Source organism: Dasypus novemcinctus, chromosome 20 (genome assembly GCF_030445035.2).
Source record: "Dasypus novemcinctus isolate mDasNov1 chromosome 20, mDasNov1.1.hap2, whole genome shotgun sequence".
Taxonomy (NCBI): Eukaryota; Metazoa; Chordata; class Mammalia; order Cingulata; family Dasypodidae; genus Dasypus; species Dasypus novemcinctus.
This window is the reverse complement of record NC_080692.1, coordinates 25,728,052-25,749,344: the sequence shown is the minus strand read 5'-3', so window position 1 is coordinate 25,749,344 and position 21,293 is coordinate 25,728,052. Positions and strand designations below refer to the sequence as shown.

The window sequence follows — 21,293 nt, the reverse complement described above, 5'->3', positions numbered from 1 at the left end:
GATTTTCAGGAAATTCTAAAGGGTGTGCTAGAGCCTGAAAAGAAAAGAAAGGAGAGAGAGGCCTAAAGGAGAGTCTAGAAATAAGGTTATATAAAAAAAAAGTAACTAAAAGTATCAAAAGAGTGGTGAAAATAAAATATGACAGATGAAAGTCAAATAGTTAGGAATAAATTTAACCAAAGATGTAAAGTACTAGTATTCAGAAAACTGCAACTCAATGTTAACAAAAATTTCAAAAAAGGCCTAAATAACTGGAAGAACATTCTATGCTCACAGATTGGAAGACTGAATATCATTAAGATGTCAATTCTACTCAAATTGATATTCAGATTCAATGCAATCTCAATAAAAAGTCTACCAGCATTTTTTTAAATTGGAAACATGATTATCAAATTTATTTGGAAGGGTAAGTGGTCCTGAATAGTGAGAAACATCTTAAAAAGGAAAAGTGAACTCTCCTCTGTAGATTTTAAGCTATATTACCCAGCTCTAGTGGTAAAAACAGCATGGTACTGTCATAAAGACAGACACATAGACCAATGGAAACACATTGATGGTTCAGAAACACCCTCACATGTTGGTCAAGTGATTTTTGACTAACCTATCAAATCCACACAGCTTGCGCAAAAGAGTCCATTCAACAAATGGTGCTGAAATAACTGGATATCCACCGCCAAAAGAAGGAAAGAGGACCCCTATCTTATACCTTCTCCAAAAATTAACTCAAAACGGATCAAAAACCTGAAAATAAAAGCAATAAACATAAAGCTTCTAGAAAAAATTATAGGAAAATAGCTTCAAGATCTGGTGGTAAGTGATGGATTCTTAAAGGAGATAAGAGGAGGACTGAGATGGATTACTGACATTTAATGTATGTAGAAGTTTCAGTAGGCTTTACTGTAAAAGTGTGGAAATGTATATAAAGTAGATGATAACACATAGTAACAGTTAGTTTATAAATGGGAATGCAGCTGAAAATGGTAGTCTAGGTATATAAATGCCAATTAACAATATGCTAGAGAATATTCTAGGAACAGAATAGCACAGTAAACCAAGAGATGGATATGAGAATTGTGGTTGACGGTACAGATGAAACAGTGTTTTTTTTTAGCTAAAGCAAATGTACATCACTATTGCAAGGTAATGGGAATGTAGAGAAGCATGGGAAAGATACAAATGGAGTGACCTATGTACTGTGGTTAGTAGTAATAATATAATATTCTTATATCTACACCAAAGATATACTGTTTTTATAATGGGGTAATATGGAAAATGTGTGCGAAATGTACACTATGGACCTGATAACAAATAGAAAATATTATATTATTTGTAACTAATGTTGCACCACAGTGTGGTGTATTGATAGAGGAGTGTTGTTTGGGAATTCTGCATGTGCATGATTGTTTTATAAGTTTTATAAGTTTTATAAGTTTACAACTTCTGTCATAAAAAATATATTTGAAAAATAATAATAGGGTGGGTTGGGGGGAAATACACAAAATATAAGATAAGGACTGATATTAGAAGTAAGATTTTGACAATATTCTTTCATAATTTGTAACAAACATATCACGACAATGTAAGGTGGAGGGTTGATGTATGGGACCCCTGTATGATATTATGCATGTTTGCTTTGTAAACTTACAACTTTTACTATACATTTATTGTTTATGTATCTTCATATATAAATGATATAAAGATAATAATAATAGGGGCAGTTAGGGAAAAATACTTTGGTTAGTAGTAATATTTTGACAATGCTCTTAAATCATTAGTTAAAAAGGTTTAACAACAATGCAAGGTATTATTGGTAGGGTGAGGTGTGAGAGTCCTGTATGATGTTATATATGTTTGTTTTCTAAGTTCACAATTATTACTGTACACTTATTGTTCATGTATGTTTAAGTATGAGGGATATACTTCACTAAGGTAAAAAAAATAAGTGTAAAAAAATATATATGATGTTTTGTTTTCCCAGAGTACACCAGACGCTAAATGTTTTTTTAAATTCTTTTCTTCTTTATTTTCTTTTAAATGTTACATTCAAAAAAAGTGAGGTCCCCATATACCCCCCACCTCACCCACCCCACCCTTCCCACATCAACAACCTCTTCTATCATCATGGCACATCTACTGCACCTGGTGAATGCATTCTGGGGCACTGCTGCACCACATAGACAGTGGCCAGACTCCAACTTTTGAATAATAGTCTCTCTTCATGTGAAGACCAAGCAGAGACTAGACTCTTGGCAAGAGAGTAGGGGCAGTAGCAGGGAGAGAAGCAATATTCTGTGATTCTTAATGGAATCTGACTATGGTCAGTATCACCGACATCATATAAGGTTGCCCGAACTACTCAAAGAGGATTATAGTATTTTGAATTAATGGTCAGATTTAGAATCTGAAGCCTAGAATCATAAGTAAAGCATTCTGAGGTAAACCATGGCCTATCTCATGGTAACTTTTTCAGCTCTGAATGATCATACCAAGAACAATTCAGATTGGCCCTGGATTGACAGCTGTTATCAGGGCTTCTGACGACCTCACACTATTTCCTAACCATTCCCTTTGTTCTAAACCATCTAACCCCCAGAGCAATGGCAAGGTGCACTTCCTAAGGAATCAATCCAGTTACTGGCCCACTAGAGTGACTCTTTGAACTACCTGGCTCTGCTTATTCATAGAAAGACATGTCAAGTGCTCAGAGTGGATATACTGACGTTTCCAGTACATTCTTGTGAGAACCTATGCAAAATTTTACTAATCGGAAGGCTAATTTATAGGACCTAAGTAGCAGTTTCCATCTCAGACTACTCACTAGATCATTTTAGTTTAAGTCAGTTGCCTACTCTTCAAAGTTAATAGCCTCCCCAATTATTTCTTTACATATTTCTTATGCCTCTTTTCATATTTTCCAAACTTTGTCTTTCTGTGCTTTATTCCCAGTATTTTCTTGTGATCAATATTCAATTTTACTAATTATATCTTGTGATAATCCAATGTGTTATTACACTAGCCCTTTGATTTCTTAATTTCAGTTATTGGCATTTTGAAGTCATGATAGTTTGTTGTCATTCCTCTGCCAAAAATACCAAACTTGACATTTAAATCCATCAATATTTTCTCATAGTTTAAGTCCCTGTCAAATAACTCCAGTAGGAAGATGCCCACCTTATGAGTTGCTTTCTAATGTGTACTCTTTCCTCTTGTTTTTGATCAAATCTCTTCTTTCCTTTTATACATCTTAGTATTTTTGATTAACAGATATGATACATGAAAAATTATATAAACCCTTCAGAAGGGATTTTATTTTGATTCTTCCAGCCACCTGATTTAGGGGCAGATCACCTTATTTAAAGTGAATTGCAGGGAATAGAAGCTGGGCTTCCATTCTTATGAGGAATGGCACTCTTCCTCTTTTGGTACAAGTTTTCTGGTTATTTAACAGCATCCATACCCTTACCAAACCTTGAGTTATAATCTTGTATTCTCCCAACCCAGTGAGTCTGGCAAAACCTCTATTGAGCTTTCGGGTTTCTCAGCTCTTACCTTTGAACTGGCAAATGGTTCACGGGGAGAAAGGCTCCATTTCTGCCCTTTATTTCTAAGAATTTGGCTCCAGAAATTCTTGTTGCCTTGGGAGCTCTAAATGCTGACAACCAGTATTCATATGTTCCAGCTTGTATGAAGTCATTCTCTGTGCAATGGTTTGTTTAACACAAGCAAGTTTGCCATTGTCAGAAGCACAACTCTCCATAAAGAAGGTACCACTGATGTTAAAAATATCACTCCAACATTACAGCTTTCTTCTCAGATGCCTTCAACAGGTTTTTACTATTTAGTTGAATTCTACTTCCTGTTCTCTAAACTTCCTACTCTCCGGTCATAATGTTTCTGCTAGCTAGTGCCCTGGTGCGGTCTCCCGATGTCTGATCTCGCAGGCTCTGTGGCCTCTGAAAAGACTGCTACCAACCACTCAGTAATCTGTCCCACAGGTCAGTAAAACTCTTCCCAACCCATTAAAAGCGTCCCCATTGACCTGACTCTCTCCCTCAGGGAGCAAACAGCTCCGCCTGGCAGACGGGGATGGTCGCTGCGCCGGAAGAGTGGAGGTCCTTTACCAGGGCTCCTGGGGCACCGTCTGTGACCACCGCTGGACCCTGAACGATGCCCACGTGGTGTGCAGACAGCTAAGCTGTGGAGTGGCCACCGTCTCCTCTAGCTTTCGGGAGGGATCAGGATACATCTGGCTGTACAACCTGGAGTGCACAGGAAAGGAGTCACACGTGTGGAATTGTCCTTCTGCGAGACTGGGGCGATATCCATGCGTTCACAAGAATGACGTAGGAGTCATCTGCTCAGGTATAGTCAGTGCATTGGCGACTAGCTTAGACAGTGGCATCTGAATCTGGTATCAGAATTCTGCTAGAAGTAGAATGATGGGCCTCTTTACTTCCCTCTTGTAAGTCTCAACTGCTGATCTAAAATAGTTTATGCTGGTTTCACCTCAATTAAAATCAAGCTTCATGATTTTGTTTTTTATAATTTACTGTGTAAGAGTGTACATTCACAAACCACCACATACACTCCTTTTGTGACCTGAGACTCTCAGAGGGAGGAATAAGAATGAGGTTGTACTTCCCTTTATCTTCTGAGGACTGGGTGTTTCTGAATTGAGTGTTTATATATGTATGGTAAGACACAGCTTTGCACTGAGTTAATAGAGAAATAGAGATGCACAGGGGATACCATTAAAAAATCAGAGTGAAATTTTGAGATTTGTGTCAATTGCATCTCTCCTTTGCAGATTCATTTATTAAGTATTCATAGCTCCTGGGATAGAACATCCAGAGAGTTCTGGATAAATGTTCCAAGTTGTAGAGTTCTCTTTCTCCCATTGTTACCAGAAAATTTTCTTTCTCACTTTTTTCTTTAAAACACTACCATATAAACTCAAACTTTGGAGAGAAACTCAGGCATGAACTGGAAAGTCATTGGTAGATGCAATAAAATATTAATTTGTTTGCTCTATGGTAGGAGATTCTGGTGTTTGTAACTGATGGCTTCAATAATGTAAGAGAAGTACATTTGGGAGTTTAGTTGATAAGAAGGAGGTAAGGGGACATATAGAACTTTAGAAGAATGTGAAAGAAGCTTAGACTGACTAGAAGTGGGGAGAGAATGGCAATGGGAGTTGATAAAGGGTCCTCTGAGCATTACAGAGGACCAGGTATAGGGTGGAGAATACCCTGTGTACACAATGTGAATTCTGTGAGACTGATTGTAGGGACAGAGAAGACCAAGTGGTAAGGCTCAAAGTGAAAATACGGAGGAGTTCTGAATGATGAAGAAATTTGACTGAGTAACTTATCTAAGAACATAGGGTAACTAGATCAGTGAGAGACAAGACAAGGGTCTATCAAGCTGCAACAATCAACTTGCCTTACAGGATTGATTCATATCAAAAAAACAGTTCTCAGAAGTAGCAGTTTTCCTTTATTTTTTACATCAAGGGCTCTCATAACTTTTTCACAATGCTTTAAACTGCCTATTTTTCATCTCTCCCACTAGAAGAAAACATAAGAAATGTTTTTTGTTGCAATTTACATCCCCAAAACACCTACCAAAGTTCCCAGGACATGGCACACTGAAAAGATATTTGGATTTTGAATAAAACGCCATTAAATTGAGTTCTCAATATTGCCTTCACACACCTTTCTCCTACCTCCTCCGCCTGTCTGCTGTGTGGTCCAGGGGAGGGCCCATAACACAGGTAGAAGCAATAGACGTTCTGGCCCAGAATTTACTCTCTTCTTGTGGATCAGTGTGAGCAGGTAGAGGACTAGGGAAGGCCAGTGTCTGCAGTCTCAGCTGTGAGGAGAAAAATTTTCTGAAGAACAGAGACAATGAAGAGAAGCAGGGATTAGAAAGGAATTCAGGGAGGGAAAGTCCTGGAAGCTTTTGATTCCCATTCTTCAAGCTTTCCCTTGGGAACCCAGCTATTCCATCAGCCATGCCAGCTTTATTACCAAACCTCATTGAGTAGGGTCTCTGTCATTTGCAGATGGGAGCATCCTGATTAATGTATTTTAAATTTTAGAGTTAATGTTTTATGTCTCAACATAAGCCTAAGTGAATTGCTTTGCATTATGTCTCAGAGCAGGAACAGTTTACACCTCAGAGAGTGAAGACACATTGTTTCAGGACACACAGTATATGCTCATTCCAGGTATGTGCTGACCACTTCAGGCCTTTGAAATCATGTCAGGATGTGACGGATTCCATTCTCCAGGATGCACCGAGAGATTTACAGGATTCAAAAGGACGGCTACCCTGACAAATAATTGAAGATCTCAAATCCATATAGTAGAGGCTTAGATGGACTGACAACAGCATTCAAACTTCTGGGGTTTTCCTATTGCAAATTAGGAAGAAGGAGTAATATATGTAATAATATATTCCTGCATACGGAAAGACAGATATAAAGAAGGTTTACACAGTAAAGTTGAGGCATTATACTTTGAGCATCTGAGAAAGAGAAAGAGAATGATTTTTCTCTAGATTCCTAATACGATAGCCATATTATTAAAAAAAAAAGATGCACTTTTTTCAATTAAAAACTAATAAGTTTTAAAACCTTAAAATGCAAGGAACACCTAGTTCCACAGTAAGTCCCATCTTTTGATTAGATGATTATGGTTTGTGAGAACAATGTATGCCTAGACCTGAATCACACCCAGAGTGTGTACAGTTTACATTTCATTATTTGTAACAGTGTTCTTCAGTCCTGGAGAATAACTGATAGTGATCACCTCTGTGTAGAGTACATCAGTGGTTGAGATTCCTGAATCAAATATTTTTCCAAAAAGCTTTTGGATATATGTTATTTAATGAACACATAATACTTCATATCTCATAATGCTCAATAAATGTTTTTTAGATAAGTGAATGGATTGTGAAGTTGACAATGATACTTCACAATGCTACTAGGGTCACTTCAGGAACATTTTCTGGTAGAGTGCCTAATTCCAAGATGCTATGAGAACATTCACTGTATGAATATCAGGCTATAGGAGGTTTAGATCCCGTTGGCCAGTGCCAAGAGTAGAATTATATTGGGTGAGCTATCTCTTTCTCAGAAATTCTCCCAATTTTCACTAAGGAAGATGATGCACAAATCCCTTGGAGGGTTTTATATTATACTGAAAATTAGGGCATTATCTAAGAACTTTGCAAAGACATAGTGCTATTCAATCTGAATAAAGCCATGCCATCATTATTCTTGAGAGCTAGAAATGTACCATTGAAAAGGAAAAGAAGATAGTGAACCCAAAGAATGGTTTTCACCTCACTCATAAAATATTTAGTAGGACTTTTTTTCATGGAAATAAATATAATTTGTGGTTTTGGGATAATATTGAAGTTTTTTCATTCATTAACAAATATTAAATTCATTAATATTATGATACAGAAACTGAACTTTCTGGACATAAAATAGTGAAAAAGATAACCCTAATCCTTACCTCCATAGAGTACTCAATGGGTAGATTTAAACCTTATATTGATTAGTTGCTAAGTTGTAAGGTTTTTATGTTGTTGTTTTTGCTTTGTTTTTCTTAAAGCCTTTACTTCGAGACATGATGGAAAACTTTACAGGTACACATGAAAAAATGAGACATGATCACAGGTTGGAAGGAAGAAAATCTAACCAGACAGCTTAAAAGCCTGTCAGCTAACATAGAAGCTGAACTGCTTGGGATGTGACATTCTGTAGAACTGAGAGAAATGGATAATAATATTCCTGTCCTCCCCTACCCTCTCCTTCAACAGAATTCACACCAACCTCCTCATAATCCTTCTCAAGGGCAGCCATGTCCTCACAGGCCTCAGGAAACTCTCCTTCCTCCATCCCTGACCTACATACTAGTGAACAAAGGCATGCTGGCAAACCTCAAGTCAAATTTGTGGTACAGGCAAGCCCAGGCCTGAGTAATATCTATGGTGTTGCTCAGCATGCACACAGCTGCCTGGGCCTTGGCCAGTTCTCCACCAGATACTACAGTGGGGTCTGGTAATGCCAACCATGAAGCCAGTGGGACACTAATCCACAAACTGGATGCTGTATTTTGTCTTGATGGTGGCAAAGGCAGCATTGATGTCTTTGAGAATCATAGTACAACAGGAAGCAAGCCATGGGTTTCATTTCACCATCTAGTTGGCTGGTTCAAAGCAAGGATTTGTGAACTCATGCTGGGAACCTCATGCAGGTTCATGGACAAATCCCAGAAGTTCAAGTAAAATGGTGAGGTCTACTGTCCTCCTTCCCCCACTCCAATAATGCGCTGAGCTTTCTGAACATCTAGACTCACCTGTATACAACTGATTTTTTATATTGGTAACCTAAGAAATCCTTCGAATTAATCACCATCAAAAGGATCCAAAAAATAAAATGTAAACCATAAATGTGGACTAGTTATAACGAATGTAGTCCTTCTCTTGAGCCCTCAGTCTTTCTGCAGTTTTCCTATTCATCAGTCTCTTGAGGATAGGATGGGAGAAAAATCTGGTCAGAATTCCACCTCTAGGAAGATGGCCTTCTAACCTTGTCTATCTTCATGATAGGTCTCTAGACTCTTGTACTCGATGTCCGGTTTTGTTTGTTTTGTGTTATTTTTTTTTTACCCCTCATTTTGTTCTGCTTTTCATACTTTGGCACCCAAGTTTCAATGCACACCTTCTTTGCAATTTCCTTCAGCCCAATAATTCCTGACTGTCTTCACTAGAGACCCCATGCATTTTCAGTAGTAAATGGCATATTTCTAGCTTTCAGAAATACTGATCAAATGGCTCAAAACTGATTGAAGAGCACTACCTCCTTGTTAAGTTCTGAGATAAATGGCAGCAGACTTGGCCCAGTGGTTAGGGCGTCCATCTACCACATGGGCCCCCTTGACCTGTGTGGAGCTGGCCCATGTGCAGTGCTGTTGCGCACAAGGAGTGCCATGCCACGCAGGGGTGTCCCCCGTGTAGGGGAGCCCCACACGCAAGGAGTGCACCCCATAAGAAAAGCCGCCCAGCGCAAAAGAATGTGCAGCCTGCCCAGGAATGGCACCACACACACAGAGAGCTGACATATCAAGATGAGGCAACAAAAAAAAAACAGATTCTTGTGCTGCTGACAACAACAGAAGCGCACAAAGAAGACACACCAAAGAGACACAGAGAACAGACAACCAGGGTGGGGGGAAGAAGGGAAGAGAAATAAACAAATAAATAAATCTTTTAAAAAAAAAAAAGTTCTGAGATAATGCCCTAACCTTCAGTAAAATACAGAACCCTCCCAAGCGACTTCTGTATCATCTTCCTTGATGAAAATTGGAAGGATTTCTAAGAAAAAGATAAATTGCCCAATGCAGTTTTTGGCTTCATTGTTCTGTCAAGGCCTGGGCCAGTGAGATCTTAACTCTTTTAAGAGGGAAATGATTACAGTAACATTCAAAAAATGAATGTTCTCAGAGCATTCCCTCAGTATCAGACCGCAGAGGAGGAATTCCCTTTTTTAGCTGACTCCAAAGTATATGTTCCTGGAATCAGCAGTTCTGAACTGACCCTGAAATCCCTTCTGGATCTGTCTTCAGAAACTCACTCAAGGATGACTTATTCTGATACCACCTGTTGAATCCTCTCCCGTGCTCCATCCCTGGGTGGGAGTGGAGATTTTCATACCACTGATTGTAAGATGTCCCATCCAAATGCCAAGCCAGGATGATAACCACTCCCTGGGTTTGCTTTTTCTCCCTTAGGATTTGTGCGCCTGGCTGGAGGGGATGGACCCTGCTCAGGGCGAGTGGAAGTGCATTCTGGAGGAGACTGGACTCCAGTGTCTGACAGGAACTTCACGTTGGCCACTGCCCAGGTCATCTGTGCAGAGCTGCAGTGTGGCAAGGCTGTGTCTGTAGTGAGGGACGTGCCCTTCAGAGAGGCTGAAGGTCGGGTCTGGGCTGAAGGATTCCGATGTAAGGGGCAGGAGCAGGAGCTCTGGTTCTGCCCTAAAGTGCCCTGCCCTGGAGACACTTGTAACCACAGTGGGGCAGTTCACATTGTCTGTTCAGGTGAGACTCACAGCAAGACTTTGACATTCCCCTGTACCTCATTAGATATGAAAAACTGAATTCCTGTCTTCTCCTGCCAGAGTACACAGAAGTGCGGCTCATGAAAAATGGCAACTCTCAGTGTGAGGGACAAGTGGAGATGAATATTTCTGGAGGCTGGAGAGCACTCTGTGCCTCCCACTGGAACATGGCCAATGCCAATGTTGTTTGCCGACAGCTCGGCTGTGGAGTCGCCAGCTCTACCCCAGAAGGAGCATACCTTGTGGAAGGAGATGATGGGGTCTGGAAACACCGATTTCACTGCTCAGGGGCTGAGTTATTTTTGTGGCAATGCCCTGTGACTGCCCTGGGGATCCCTGACTGCACCCATGGAAACACGGCCTCTGTGATCTGCTCAGGTAAGACACACGTGAGGACTAAGTGGTACTCAGGAGATCACTTGAGTGAAATGCCTTGAGGAGTAGAAATTGTGCAAAAGCTGCCTTCAAAAGTGGGGCGTGCTGTGGTGAAATTTGTCTCCTCTCATTGTTCATTCATCTGTCGGTTTAGGGTCAGGGGTCAAGAGCTATTCTATTTTTTTTTTATAAACACGGTTAACTACATTTAAATATAATTTAAAGAGAAGTGTACAAACAATCAGTGCATAGAACAATGAATTAGAATAACACAAACACAGTTCTGATTCAACAACCCAGGTTAACAAAGCAAGTGTCAGCTGCACCCAGAGCCACCTGCCCACCCCGGCAATCAGTGTTCCCTCCTGTTCTCCAAAGGAAACCACTCTCCTAAAATCTGCTACCACAAAATACCACAAAATCTGCTACCACAAAATAGTTCTACCTGCTTGTAAACTTTATATAAAGCCATATACTTATTCTGTCCTGTGGGCAACTACTCTAAATCAATATTTTTGCTGAATTTTTTTCAACATTTTCTAATATACTTCAGTATGTTCTCTTTTATGTTTAACTTCTTTGATTCAATATTATGTTTGTGATTCATCTATATTGTTGTTTATAGCAGTGTTTTATTAATTATTATTGTGATAAATATTCCATTGAATGACCACATGCCAATGTATTGATTCACTCAACTAATGATAAAAATGTTAAGCTCTTTCAATTCTTGACTATTACAAATAATGATGCTACAAATAACTGTGACATTAACTTTTGGATCAAATCTGCATGTATTTATTCTATGTATTTAATGAATGGCTTTTTGTTTTCACTCTCTTAATCATGTTTTCAATTAGCTGGGTTCTTAATTTTAATGAAGCACAATTTATCAACTTTTTCCTGTCCCTTTAATACTTATTTCCTTTTTAGGATACCTTTGTCTACCTCAAGATTCTGAAGATGTTCTCACACAATATTTTACAGGTCTAATTATTTTTCTTTTGCATAGAATTATATACTACTTCTAGAATTAATATTTATGTGTAGTGTGAGATAGGGATCTAGTTTTATGTTTTTATAAGGATATCCATATAAAACACTCCAATCCTTTCTCCACTGCAGTACCACCTTTATCATAAACAGTCTATGTATGTCTGAGCTTTTTCTGGACTTTCTATTCTGTTCCTTCATATCATTTGTCTATCCTTGCATCAGTACCACACTTCCTTAGTTCTTGTAACTTTAACTCTTGATATGTGGTGAAGTAACTTATCTCACTTTGTTGCTTTTCTTCCTTAGTATGTTAGCCATTCTTGGTAGTTTTCATTTCCACAAAAATTATAGAATGAGTTTGTCATTTTCACCAAAACATTAGTATGATAGCATTTTGATTGAGATCGTTTTTAATCTACATGTGAATTTAGAGATGACTGATTTGACAGTAGTGAGTTTCTCAATTCATTCATAAGATGCGTCCCACCATATGTTAAGGTCTTTAATTTTTCTCAGAGGTCTTGGTCATCTTTGACTAAGTTTTCTTTTAGGTTATTTATGTTTTGGATGGTATTTTTCATAGAGCTTTTAATTTTCATTTTTTAGTATTCCACCGCTGAGACATTTTTTCCAAGATTTTTGTATATGACTGCAGTAGTTTGATATTATTTATTTATTCCAAAAAAGGATGTTTGATTATTTTTGTAAACTTGTCTGTTCCTCTGGGCATGATAATCCATTGATTTTATTGTATTCAGAGGTTTCATTTTTACTTTATTAAATCAAGATTAGGGCTTTGACTCAAACATGTCATTAGGGCGACTCATTTTGAGTCCCCACCTCCTTGGCGAGCTATATAAAGATACTCAGTTAAGAAAGTCCAGAAGATGTAGATACAGAGAAGAATGCAGATGAAGAGAGGAGGATCCATAGACAAGGCAGAGGCTCCAGGAAGAGACAAGCCATTTGCCTGGTAGTTTACAGCTGACCTTGTGAAGAGACCAGAGCAGTTGAGCCCAGAAAGAAATGAGCCCCAGGAGGAGAGATGAGCCCTACAGCTGAGATGGGACCACAGAGCCTTAAAAGGAAGAAGGAAAGCTGACATCTCCCACCATCTTCCTTCAACACATGGCAAATGACTTTGGGTGATAAAGTACTTATTATGGTACCTTGAGTTAGACTCATTAGGGCTTTGTGACTGTAAGCTTCTGCCCCAAATAAATACACTTTATAAAGCCAACAGATTTCTGGTGCTTTGTATCAGCATCCCTTTTTCTGGCTAATACAATGGTGCTTATCACAAAATCCCACCTATATCCAATATGCTAAAAGAATCTATCTTGTATAAGTATTGAATCTTGTCAAATGCTTACTCCATATCTAATACCTGATTATGTGATTCTTTACTTAATTTTGTTACCGTGGTGAATTTTACATATTTGCTTTACAAAGGTTGCATTCATCTTGCATTTCTGGAACAAACACCATTTCCGGACAACAGGAAGAATACAAGAGAATTGGTATATTCTTTTTATACATTGTTGAATTCAAATTGCTAGTATTTTTTTCATGAATTTTGCATCTATATGCATTAAAGACATTGGTCTGTAATTCTCCTTTCTAGGCAAAGTTTTATATATTAAGACTTTGCTGTTTTCATAAAATGAGAGGGAAAATTTTTCCTCCTTTTTTATACTCTGCAAGAATTTGGTGTTGTCTTTATTTTTCTTTGTATTTGTATAACTTTTTATTTTTTAATAATCACAAACTTACAGAGAAGTTGCAAGAATCATATAAAGAACCCCCTCACAACCTTCACCCAGATTCACATATTAACACTGTACATACACACATTCACATCCACATATACAAAATATATATGCTTGTGTTTCTTTTCCTCTTAACCATAAATTGTCTTAAAAACATCATGTCCCTTTACTCTTAGGTTTTTCATCATTCATTTCATAAGTACAAAGATATTCATAAAGACCTATGTAGCTATCAAATTCAGGAAATTTTTAATTGACACACTGCTACTAGCTATGAACTGCGAAAGACATCTGGCCCTGTAATTTCTTTGCTTTTTGTTTGGTTGGTTGATTGGTTTGGTTTGCTGTTGTTGAGGGGTTTTAATTACTTACAAATTCAGCATCTTTAACAAATTCAGGATTATTCAGATCTTCTATTCTTTATTAAGTCATTTTTATTAAGTAATATATTATCAATGGCTTTGTTTATACCATTGATTTCTGTGATTAACTTTATTATATTTTCTACTTTCTTTGGTTTGATTTTATATTTTTATCTTCCAGATATGAATGTTTTTAGCATTGATTTTCAGACTCTATTTTTTTTATATGCATTTAGGCTTTAAATTTGACTCTAGCCAAAGATTTGGCTATCTTATACATGTTCGGTTTTGTTGTATATTTATTATCATTTAGGTTAAAAGTCATTCTAATTAGCTTTGTTTTATTTAGAACTTTATTTTGTAACTTCCAAACAATTGAAAAATTTTAGTTAGTGTTTTGATATTAATTTTTAGGTCAAGTGCACCATAAGCAGACAAAGTACTGTATATGATATAAATCATTTGAAATTTATTGAGATTAGTTTATGATCCAGCATGTAGTATTTTTTAATAAAGTTTCCATGTGTACTTGAAAATGTTTCCTATATTTCCTGGCTGCATGTTTTTTATATACATGTCAATTAATTAAATTTGTTAACAATATTATACATCTCTTCCATACATCACTCAATTATATATGTTTTTCCATCAATTATTGAAAGAAGTGTGTTAAAATCTCTAAATATGATTGTTTCTTTCTCATTTATATTTTATCGTGCATTTCAAAGTTAAATACAAAATAGAATTGTTTTATCTTCGGTAGGATTATGATAACTTAAAATATGAAATAGTGCTCTTTAGCAACTTTTTAAACATAAATTCTACTTCGTATGATGTTAATAATGCCACACTCTATTTCTTTGCATGGTATTGCTTTTTAATCATTTTGTATTATGACCTTCCTATGTTCTAAAATTTATGGTGTGACTCTTATAAGTAGTAAATAATGTTACCTTCCTGCATTCTGTTACTTACCTGACACTTACAAAGGTCAGCCCAGATTCATGGAAGGAGGCAAAGATCCACCTCATGTATGTGATATCAAAGAATTTCTGCATATATTTAAATACCACCATATGTATATTAAACTATCCCACTGTGAAAGCGGAGTTTCAAATTTCTACTTTTAGTTCTGTCAATTGTGACCTTCTGTATGCCAGACTTAGTATTAATGTATGTGAACATTAGAACTTTTCACCACATCTCTTATGCCCCTACTCTATTTTCCATTCTTTTTTCCTTCCTGTGCTTTATTCTAGCCATTTTCATCTGATTTTTCAGTTAAGTGTTTCTATCTTATGCTGTTGTGCTACTGCACTCATCCTTTGAATTCTTAGTTTTACTTAGTGACTTTTTCAGGTCAAGAATTTCCAAGTGATTACCATTTTCTGCCAAAATATCAGTCTTGTCATTTAATTCCTTGAACATTTTATCCATGGTTATTAAATCCCTGTCAGGTTACTCGAAAAGCAGGATGCCCTTCTTCTTAATGTGTCCTTTCCCTCTTGTTTTTTTATCAAATTTCTTATGTCTGGGTATTTTTTTTTTAATTTATAGAAATTGTATATGAATAGTTGTAGAAACCCTTCAGAAAGGATTTCATTTTTCTTCTTGCAGGCACTTTCTGAGTTAGTTTCAGATCACCTTATTTAAAGGGACTTGAGGAGACTAGAAGCTGGGGATCAAGCCTTATGAGAATGGTCACACTTCCTTCTATAGAAGTTCATGTTTTCTGGTTGTTTAAGGCAGATCCTCATGCTGGGCAAACCTTGGATTATAATTTATGTTCCGGCAGTGTTGTAAGTCTGACAAAAACTCTGTTGAGCTTTCCAGGTTCTCACTCTTGCCTTATGAATTGGCAAATGTCTCCAGTGGGAAGGTGCCCACCTCTGGCCTTCAATTCTCTCTGAGAGCTTGGCTCTAAAACTTATTGCTGTCTCTGTAACACTACAATGTGGCTAACCAGGATTTATATATTCCAGCTTTTCAGAAGTCATTCTCTGTGCAATGATTTGCTTAAACTAGGCAGGTTTGCCATCTTCAAAAGCAGAATTCTCCGTAATAGTTGCCTCTGAAGTTATAACATCTCACATACAAATCGTCTTCCTGTTCGCTAACCTTCTAAACACTGGTCACGACATTTCTGTAGGAAACCAGACCCAGGTGGTGCCCCAGTGCAATGACTCCATGTCTCATCCCGCGGTCTCTGCAGACTCGGAGGAGAGTGCTGCCAACTGCCCAGGTGAGGGGTCCCCCGGGACCAGGAAGCCCTTCCCATCCTGTAAAAAGCCCCCACTGACCTGGCTCTCTCCCTCAGGGAGCAGACAGCTCCGCCTGGCGGACGGGGGCGGTCTCTGTGCCGGCAGAGTGGAGGTCCTTCACCAGGGCTCCTGGGGCACCATCTGTGACGACGGCTGGGACCTGAGCGATGCCCACGTGGTGTGCAGACAGCTGGGCTGTGGGGTGGCCGTCAGGGCCACCGTCTCCGCTCACTTCGGTGCGGGATCGGGGCCTATCTGGCTGGACCACCTCAACTGCACAGGAAAGGAGTCCCACGTGTGGAAGTGCCCTTCCCGGGGCTGGGGGCGGCACGACTGCAGACACAAGGAGGACGCGGGGGTGGTCTGCTCAGGTCTGCCCTCCTTCTTGCCCACATCTGGGGTGGGAGGCAGCTCATTCTCAAAAGGGGTGGGGTCTATCCCCGCGGGAAGCACGAGCTGAATCACCCACAGCAGAAGGGTCTCCCCTCCAGGTTCTTATTTCTCAAACAGCCGCCAGGATGGATTTCTTCCTGCAGAGATTTCATCTGACAAGATAGATTATTCTAGTGTTTCCAAAATAAAAATAGGACTGCACTTCAGTCGTAGTAAAAAGGGGGGAGAAGGATGCCTTGTAAATCCCCTTGCACACCTGGTTTACCGCAGTGCACCTCCAGTTTGTTGAGGCAGTTCTTGGAGCACTGCTTCACCTCTCTTCTACTCCATTCTCTACAAAGGCACACAGCGTGACACAAGCAGAGGGAACAATGCACTGATTAAGAAAAGGATTCAGAAAGGGATATTAGAACCCTTCCCACAGTGTTAGTCTCTCCTGCAGTGCCTGAGACAAGTGGGTCGATGGCCTGGAGTAATGGAAGGGTTGGAGCTTTAAGGCCCGCTGCGCAGGGCCACAGTCCCTCACCCTCTGTCTTCCCTTGCAGAGTTCCTGTCTCTCAGGCTGGTGAGTGAGGACCACGACTGCGCTGGGTGGCTGGAGGTCTTCTACAACGGGACGTGGGGCAGTGTCTGCAGGAGCCCAATGGAGCCCACCACGCTGGCTGTGATCTGCAGGCAGCTGGGCTGTGGGGACACCGGGAATCTCAATGTTTCTGCTGGCATCAGAGTGGCTTCTCAGCCCCACTGGGTGGATGGAATCCAGTGTCGGAAAAATGACCCCACGCTCTGGCACTGTGCTTCTGATGCCTGGGACCCCAGCTCATGCTCTCCCAATGAAGCAGCTCACGTCATTTGTGCAGGTGACTCTTTTGTCGGAATTTGTGCATATTAATTACAGTTATTTTTAATTCCCAGACTGATTATCTCTAAATCTCTGCCACATTGAGTCTGGTTCTAATGTTTGCTTTGTCTATTTAGACTGATTTTGACCCTTGTCATGCCTTGTAATTTTTGCTGAAAGCTAGATATGATATATCAGGCAAAAGTACTGAGGTAAATACACCTGTAGTGTGAAGCTTTATGTCCATTTGGGTGGGAGTTAGGATGCATTTACTGTTTGCTGTAGCTGTGGTTTCAGAAGCTAAAATTTTCTTCACTGTCCTTGTTTTTGTCTCTACTGTTTTGTATTGGTTTATCTAGAGACTCCTTCTTCAATAGGATCTCAGTCTTGCTTCAGCTGTACTCTCATGTCATTATACAGGAGCCCTATGTATTGATGAGGTAGCAAGTTGCAAGAGGAGTGGAAGGTTCTGGAATCTTATGATTAGGTCTCAGCCCTATAGTAAGCCTGTGTTCCTGGGCTGCGACTTCACAAGTGCTTTTTAGCAGTTTTTTTAGTCTCCCACTAGGCATGACAGGAAAGCTAGAGGTGGCTGGAGTTATGGGTAGGTATTTGCCTTCTCCCATGTCAATAAGGCCCTGGTAAAACATTTTCCCTTGAGAGCAGGTTCTTGTTAAGGAGAAAGAAACATATGGGGCTTATTCCAAAATGGTTACTTTTCCCTTATTCTTGCTCGGAGCAGGAAGTGATTTTTCTCTAATTTTCACCCTGAGAACCTGATGGTGCTCCTGGAGGTAAAACTTGAGAAGATTTTCTCTCTCAAGCTAGTCAATGCTCATTCTCCAGCAATTAGTCATTTACCCTTATGTGTTTTTACCAGGCTCCAGCAGTGGCTACTGCTCCCAGTCAGCTGTGATTCTTTGAATCTGCCTGTCCTTCCACTGTTCAGGATGGTTTCCCCTGTAGACTCAGTTCTCAGGTGGCTCTAAGAAGAGATATTGATTTTCAATTTGTTCATCTTTTTTTCTTGTTGTCAGGATAAGAATGATGACTCCAAACTCTTTACATGTTGTACTAGAAACTGGATGTCTACTCTTCTGCTGGGTGTTTTCCTGCCCCAATAATTGCTGTCCTTTATTCGTTCCTCTCTCTATGCTCAACCTTGAAATACTGCACAGACTTTGAGCTCAGTCCTGGGCAATCGCCAGCTATGTTCTCTTCTTTTTGACATCCTATTTATTTTTTGTTTTTCTTTTGTGAAACCAACTTCATGAGAATTTCTTGAGAGGTTTTCAGAAACCTCTAGTTTTGCTAGAACTAGTGATAAGAAGAACTGTTCTACAAAAAAAGCAAGCTGCCTCTGGTGCAGAGTTTGGGAGATTAAATTTTAGAAATTTTCTACATGGAATTCTAAATGAAATACATGCTTATATAGGGATAATATAGAAAGAACATATAAATTCTAATATTTTCTAACAATGAATATATCCTAATTATATTTTTCTGTGAAATAAGATATTTTCTTATTATTTCACACATTCTTGGTTTTTCTATGAATTTATTTCCTTTTGATCTTTTTTATTTTAATGTCTTTTCAGTATCATTATCTCTTATTTTGACCATTTTGTGTAATTATCTGTATGCATAATCAATTTCTCAAATTAATTTCTTTTTTTATTTAATATTTTACTGCTAAATATTTTTAATTAAAGTTAATAGATCACAAAGAATGTTACATTTAAAAACATAATAAAAAAAACATAAGAAGTTCACATATAACCCACTCCCCACTGCCCACCACATCATTTCTGTAAATTGTATTTTTTAAAGATATATACATCACCAAAAAAAAAGTTACATTAAAAATTATGAGATTCTTGTATACCCCCCACCCCCTCCACCCCATTCATCCCACACCAACAACCTCCCTTATCATTGTGGCACACTCATCACACTCAGTGAACACATTTTGGGGCACTGCTGTGCTACAAAAATAACAGTTTACCCTATAGTTTGCACTCTCCCCCAATACGTTCAGTGGGTTATGGCAAGATATATAAAGGCCAGCATCTGACCCTGCAATATCATTAAGGACAACTCAAAATCCCAAAAGTGCCCTCACATCACATCTCTTCTACCCTCTCCCTGCCCTCAGCAACTACTGTGGCCACTTTCTCCATCTCAATGCTAAAATTCCTTCTATTACTCATCACAATAGTTTTATAGTACAATATCAGTAAGTCCACTCTAGTCCACATTTTATTCTTCCATTCTGTGGACCCTGGGATGTTGATGTCCTCTCCACCTCTAGATCAAGAGGGGGCTTAGATTCCACATGGATGATGGATGCAATTCTTCTGCTTACAATTGTAGGCACTCTTGATTCCCTCGTATGGTGGTTGACCATCTTCACCTCCCTGTTCGCTGACCTGGTTAAAAACCAACAAACCAGAGAGTAGGAGTCGCCTCTCTCCTGAGGCTCAGGGCCCAGCTGGCACATGGGCAGAGATTCAAGTCTCCTGAGTATGGACCATCCCTAGTGCCCACCACAGGTTCAGTAAAAGTGACAGAAAAGGCATATGTAGAAATGTCACATCTAAGTCGAGCTCCATCACACTCAGGAGCACAAATTCCAAAGTAGGGCTCTCTGACATGTCACAGAGCTCCAAATCAATCTGCCACGACTGTATACCCTGTGGATCTCCATAGTCTGAACCTAGGGTTGTATCTGCTTTGGCTTTTTCTGGGGTCCTGCTGAGGTGTATATAAGCGCAACCCCACTGATGACCTCCTGACTCTTTTTGGAAGACTCTTAGCCATATGAACTCATTTGTCGTTACCATTTCCCCCTTTTATTCAAGGTCAAAGAGCAGTTTTTAACACTCGATCCAACATGTATGCTGAAATATTATGTTGGTCTGAGTTGACCCTTTTATTCGAGATCCCTTTCTAGATGCTTCTCCAGTTAGTGATTGGTAGTAATCCCTCAGCACCAGGGAGGCTCATCCCCAGGAGTCATGTACCATGTTGTGGGGGAGGTAATGCATTTATATACTGAATTTGGCTTAGAATGGCCACATTTAAGCAACATAGAGGCTCTCAGGATGTAACTCTTAGGCACCCTACAACTCTAGGCCTAGTTCATAATTCAGGCACACAGACTCCTAAGCATAGTCATCACTATCTAGGGCTCATTATTAGACCATCTTTCCTTGTTGATCTTTGCCATTGCACCTGGGGGATTATTGTTGTTCCATTGGGGAATATGACAGAGCTCCCATGGGTGGGAACTCAGCACGCCCTCAGTTGATGTTTGTAACTGTAACTACTATAAAAATACCCAACATATATTGTAACATATTTATGTTCCCTATATACATGCCCTGGAGAACTCCCCCCCCACCCATGTGCCCCCCATCAATAACACCCCACACCAGAGTTCCACCCCTGCCATAGTTGAACCTCTCTGTGGTCCAAAATTTCCTCAACAATGAATCCTAATATATTGCCAAATTCAATTAATAGGAAATTGAAATACAGTGATGGGTTTAAAGTTTAGAAATAGAATACACAGTAATTTAGAGATACTAAAATAAAGTAAAAATAAATTGGTGTATGAATAAAATGAATAACATTATAAAGCTTTGTTTCTAACGTTTTGCCTTTCATCACTGCAATAGATGTTGCCCTGTATGTACTGTGGCAAGGCACTTTCATTTCTTCTTCAGTGTCTACATCTTTTCTTTCTTTTTTTTTCTTAATTTTTAATTTTGTCTTCAAAAAATTTTAGATCACAGTAATTCACATACACAATATAGGGGACTCCCAGATATCCAACATCAAACCATTTTCCCCATTCCCCAGCAATGATCTCTTACATGTTCATGTTATATTTGCTACAGCTGATGTACAGCAATCTTGATGTACAGCTACCTTCCAGTCCTTAGCTCTCTGAGACAGTTCAGTTTGCTTGTTTAATAACAGAGAGTTCATGTAGTATTTGTCCTTCAATGCCTGAGTTGCTTCACTCAACATAAGGTCCTCAAGATTCATCCATGTTATCACATGTGTTTGTACTGTATTCCTTCTTACAGCTGAGTAGTATTCCATTGTATGTATATACCACATTTTATTTATCCATTCATCTGTTGATGGGCATTTGGG

General features: G+C 39.0%; 1 protein-coding gene across 1 annotated transcript in view; it reads left to right on the top strand.

Annotated features, from left to right (window-relative positions):
• The first annotated feature begins 3,925 nt into the window (after positions 1-3,925).
• The window catches only part of LOC101423803 (uncharacterized), a 446,281-nt gene continuing 428,913 nt past the window's right edge, over positions 3,926-21,293 (top strand). Inside the window, 7 exon segments of the mRNA XM_071210051.1 lie at positions 3,926-3,995; positions 4,057-4,362; positions 9,804-10,112; positions 10,193-10,510; positions 15,784-15,876; positions 15,952-16,266; positions 16,834-17,148. Of these exon segments, the coding sequence (XP_071066152.1) occupies positions 3,926-3,995; positions 4,057-4,362; positions 9,804-10,112; positions 10,193-10,510; positions 15,784-15,876; positions 15,952-16,266; positions 16,834-17,148 (1,726 nt within the window).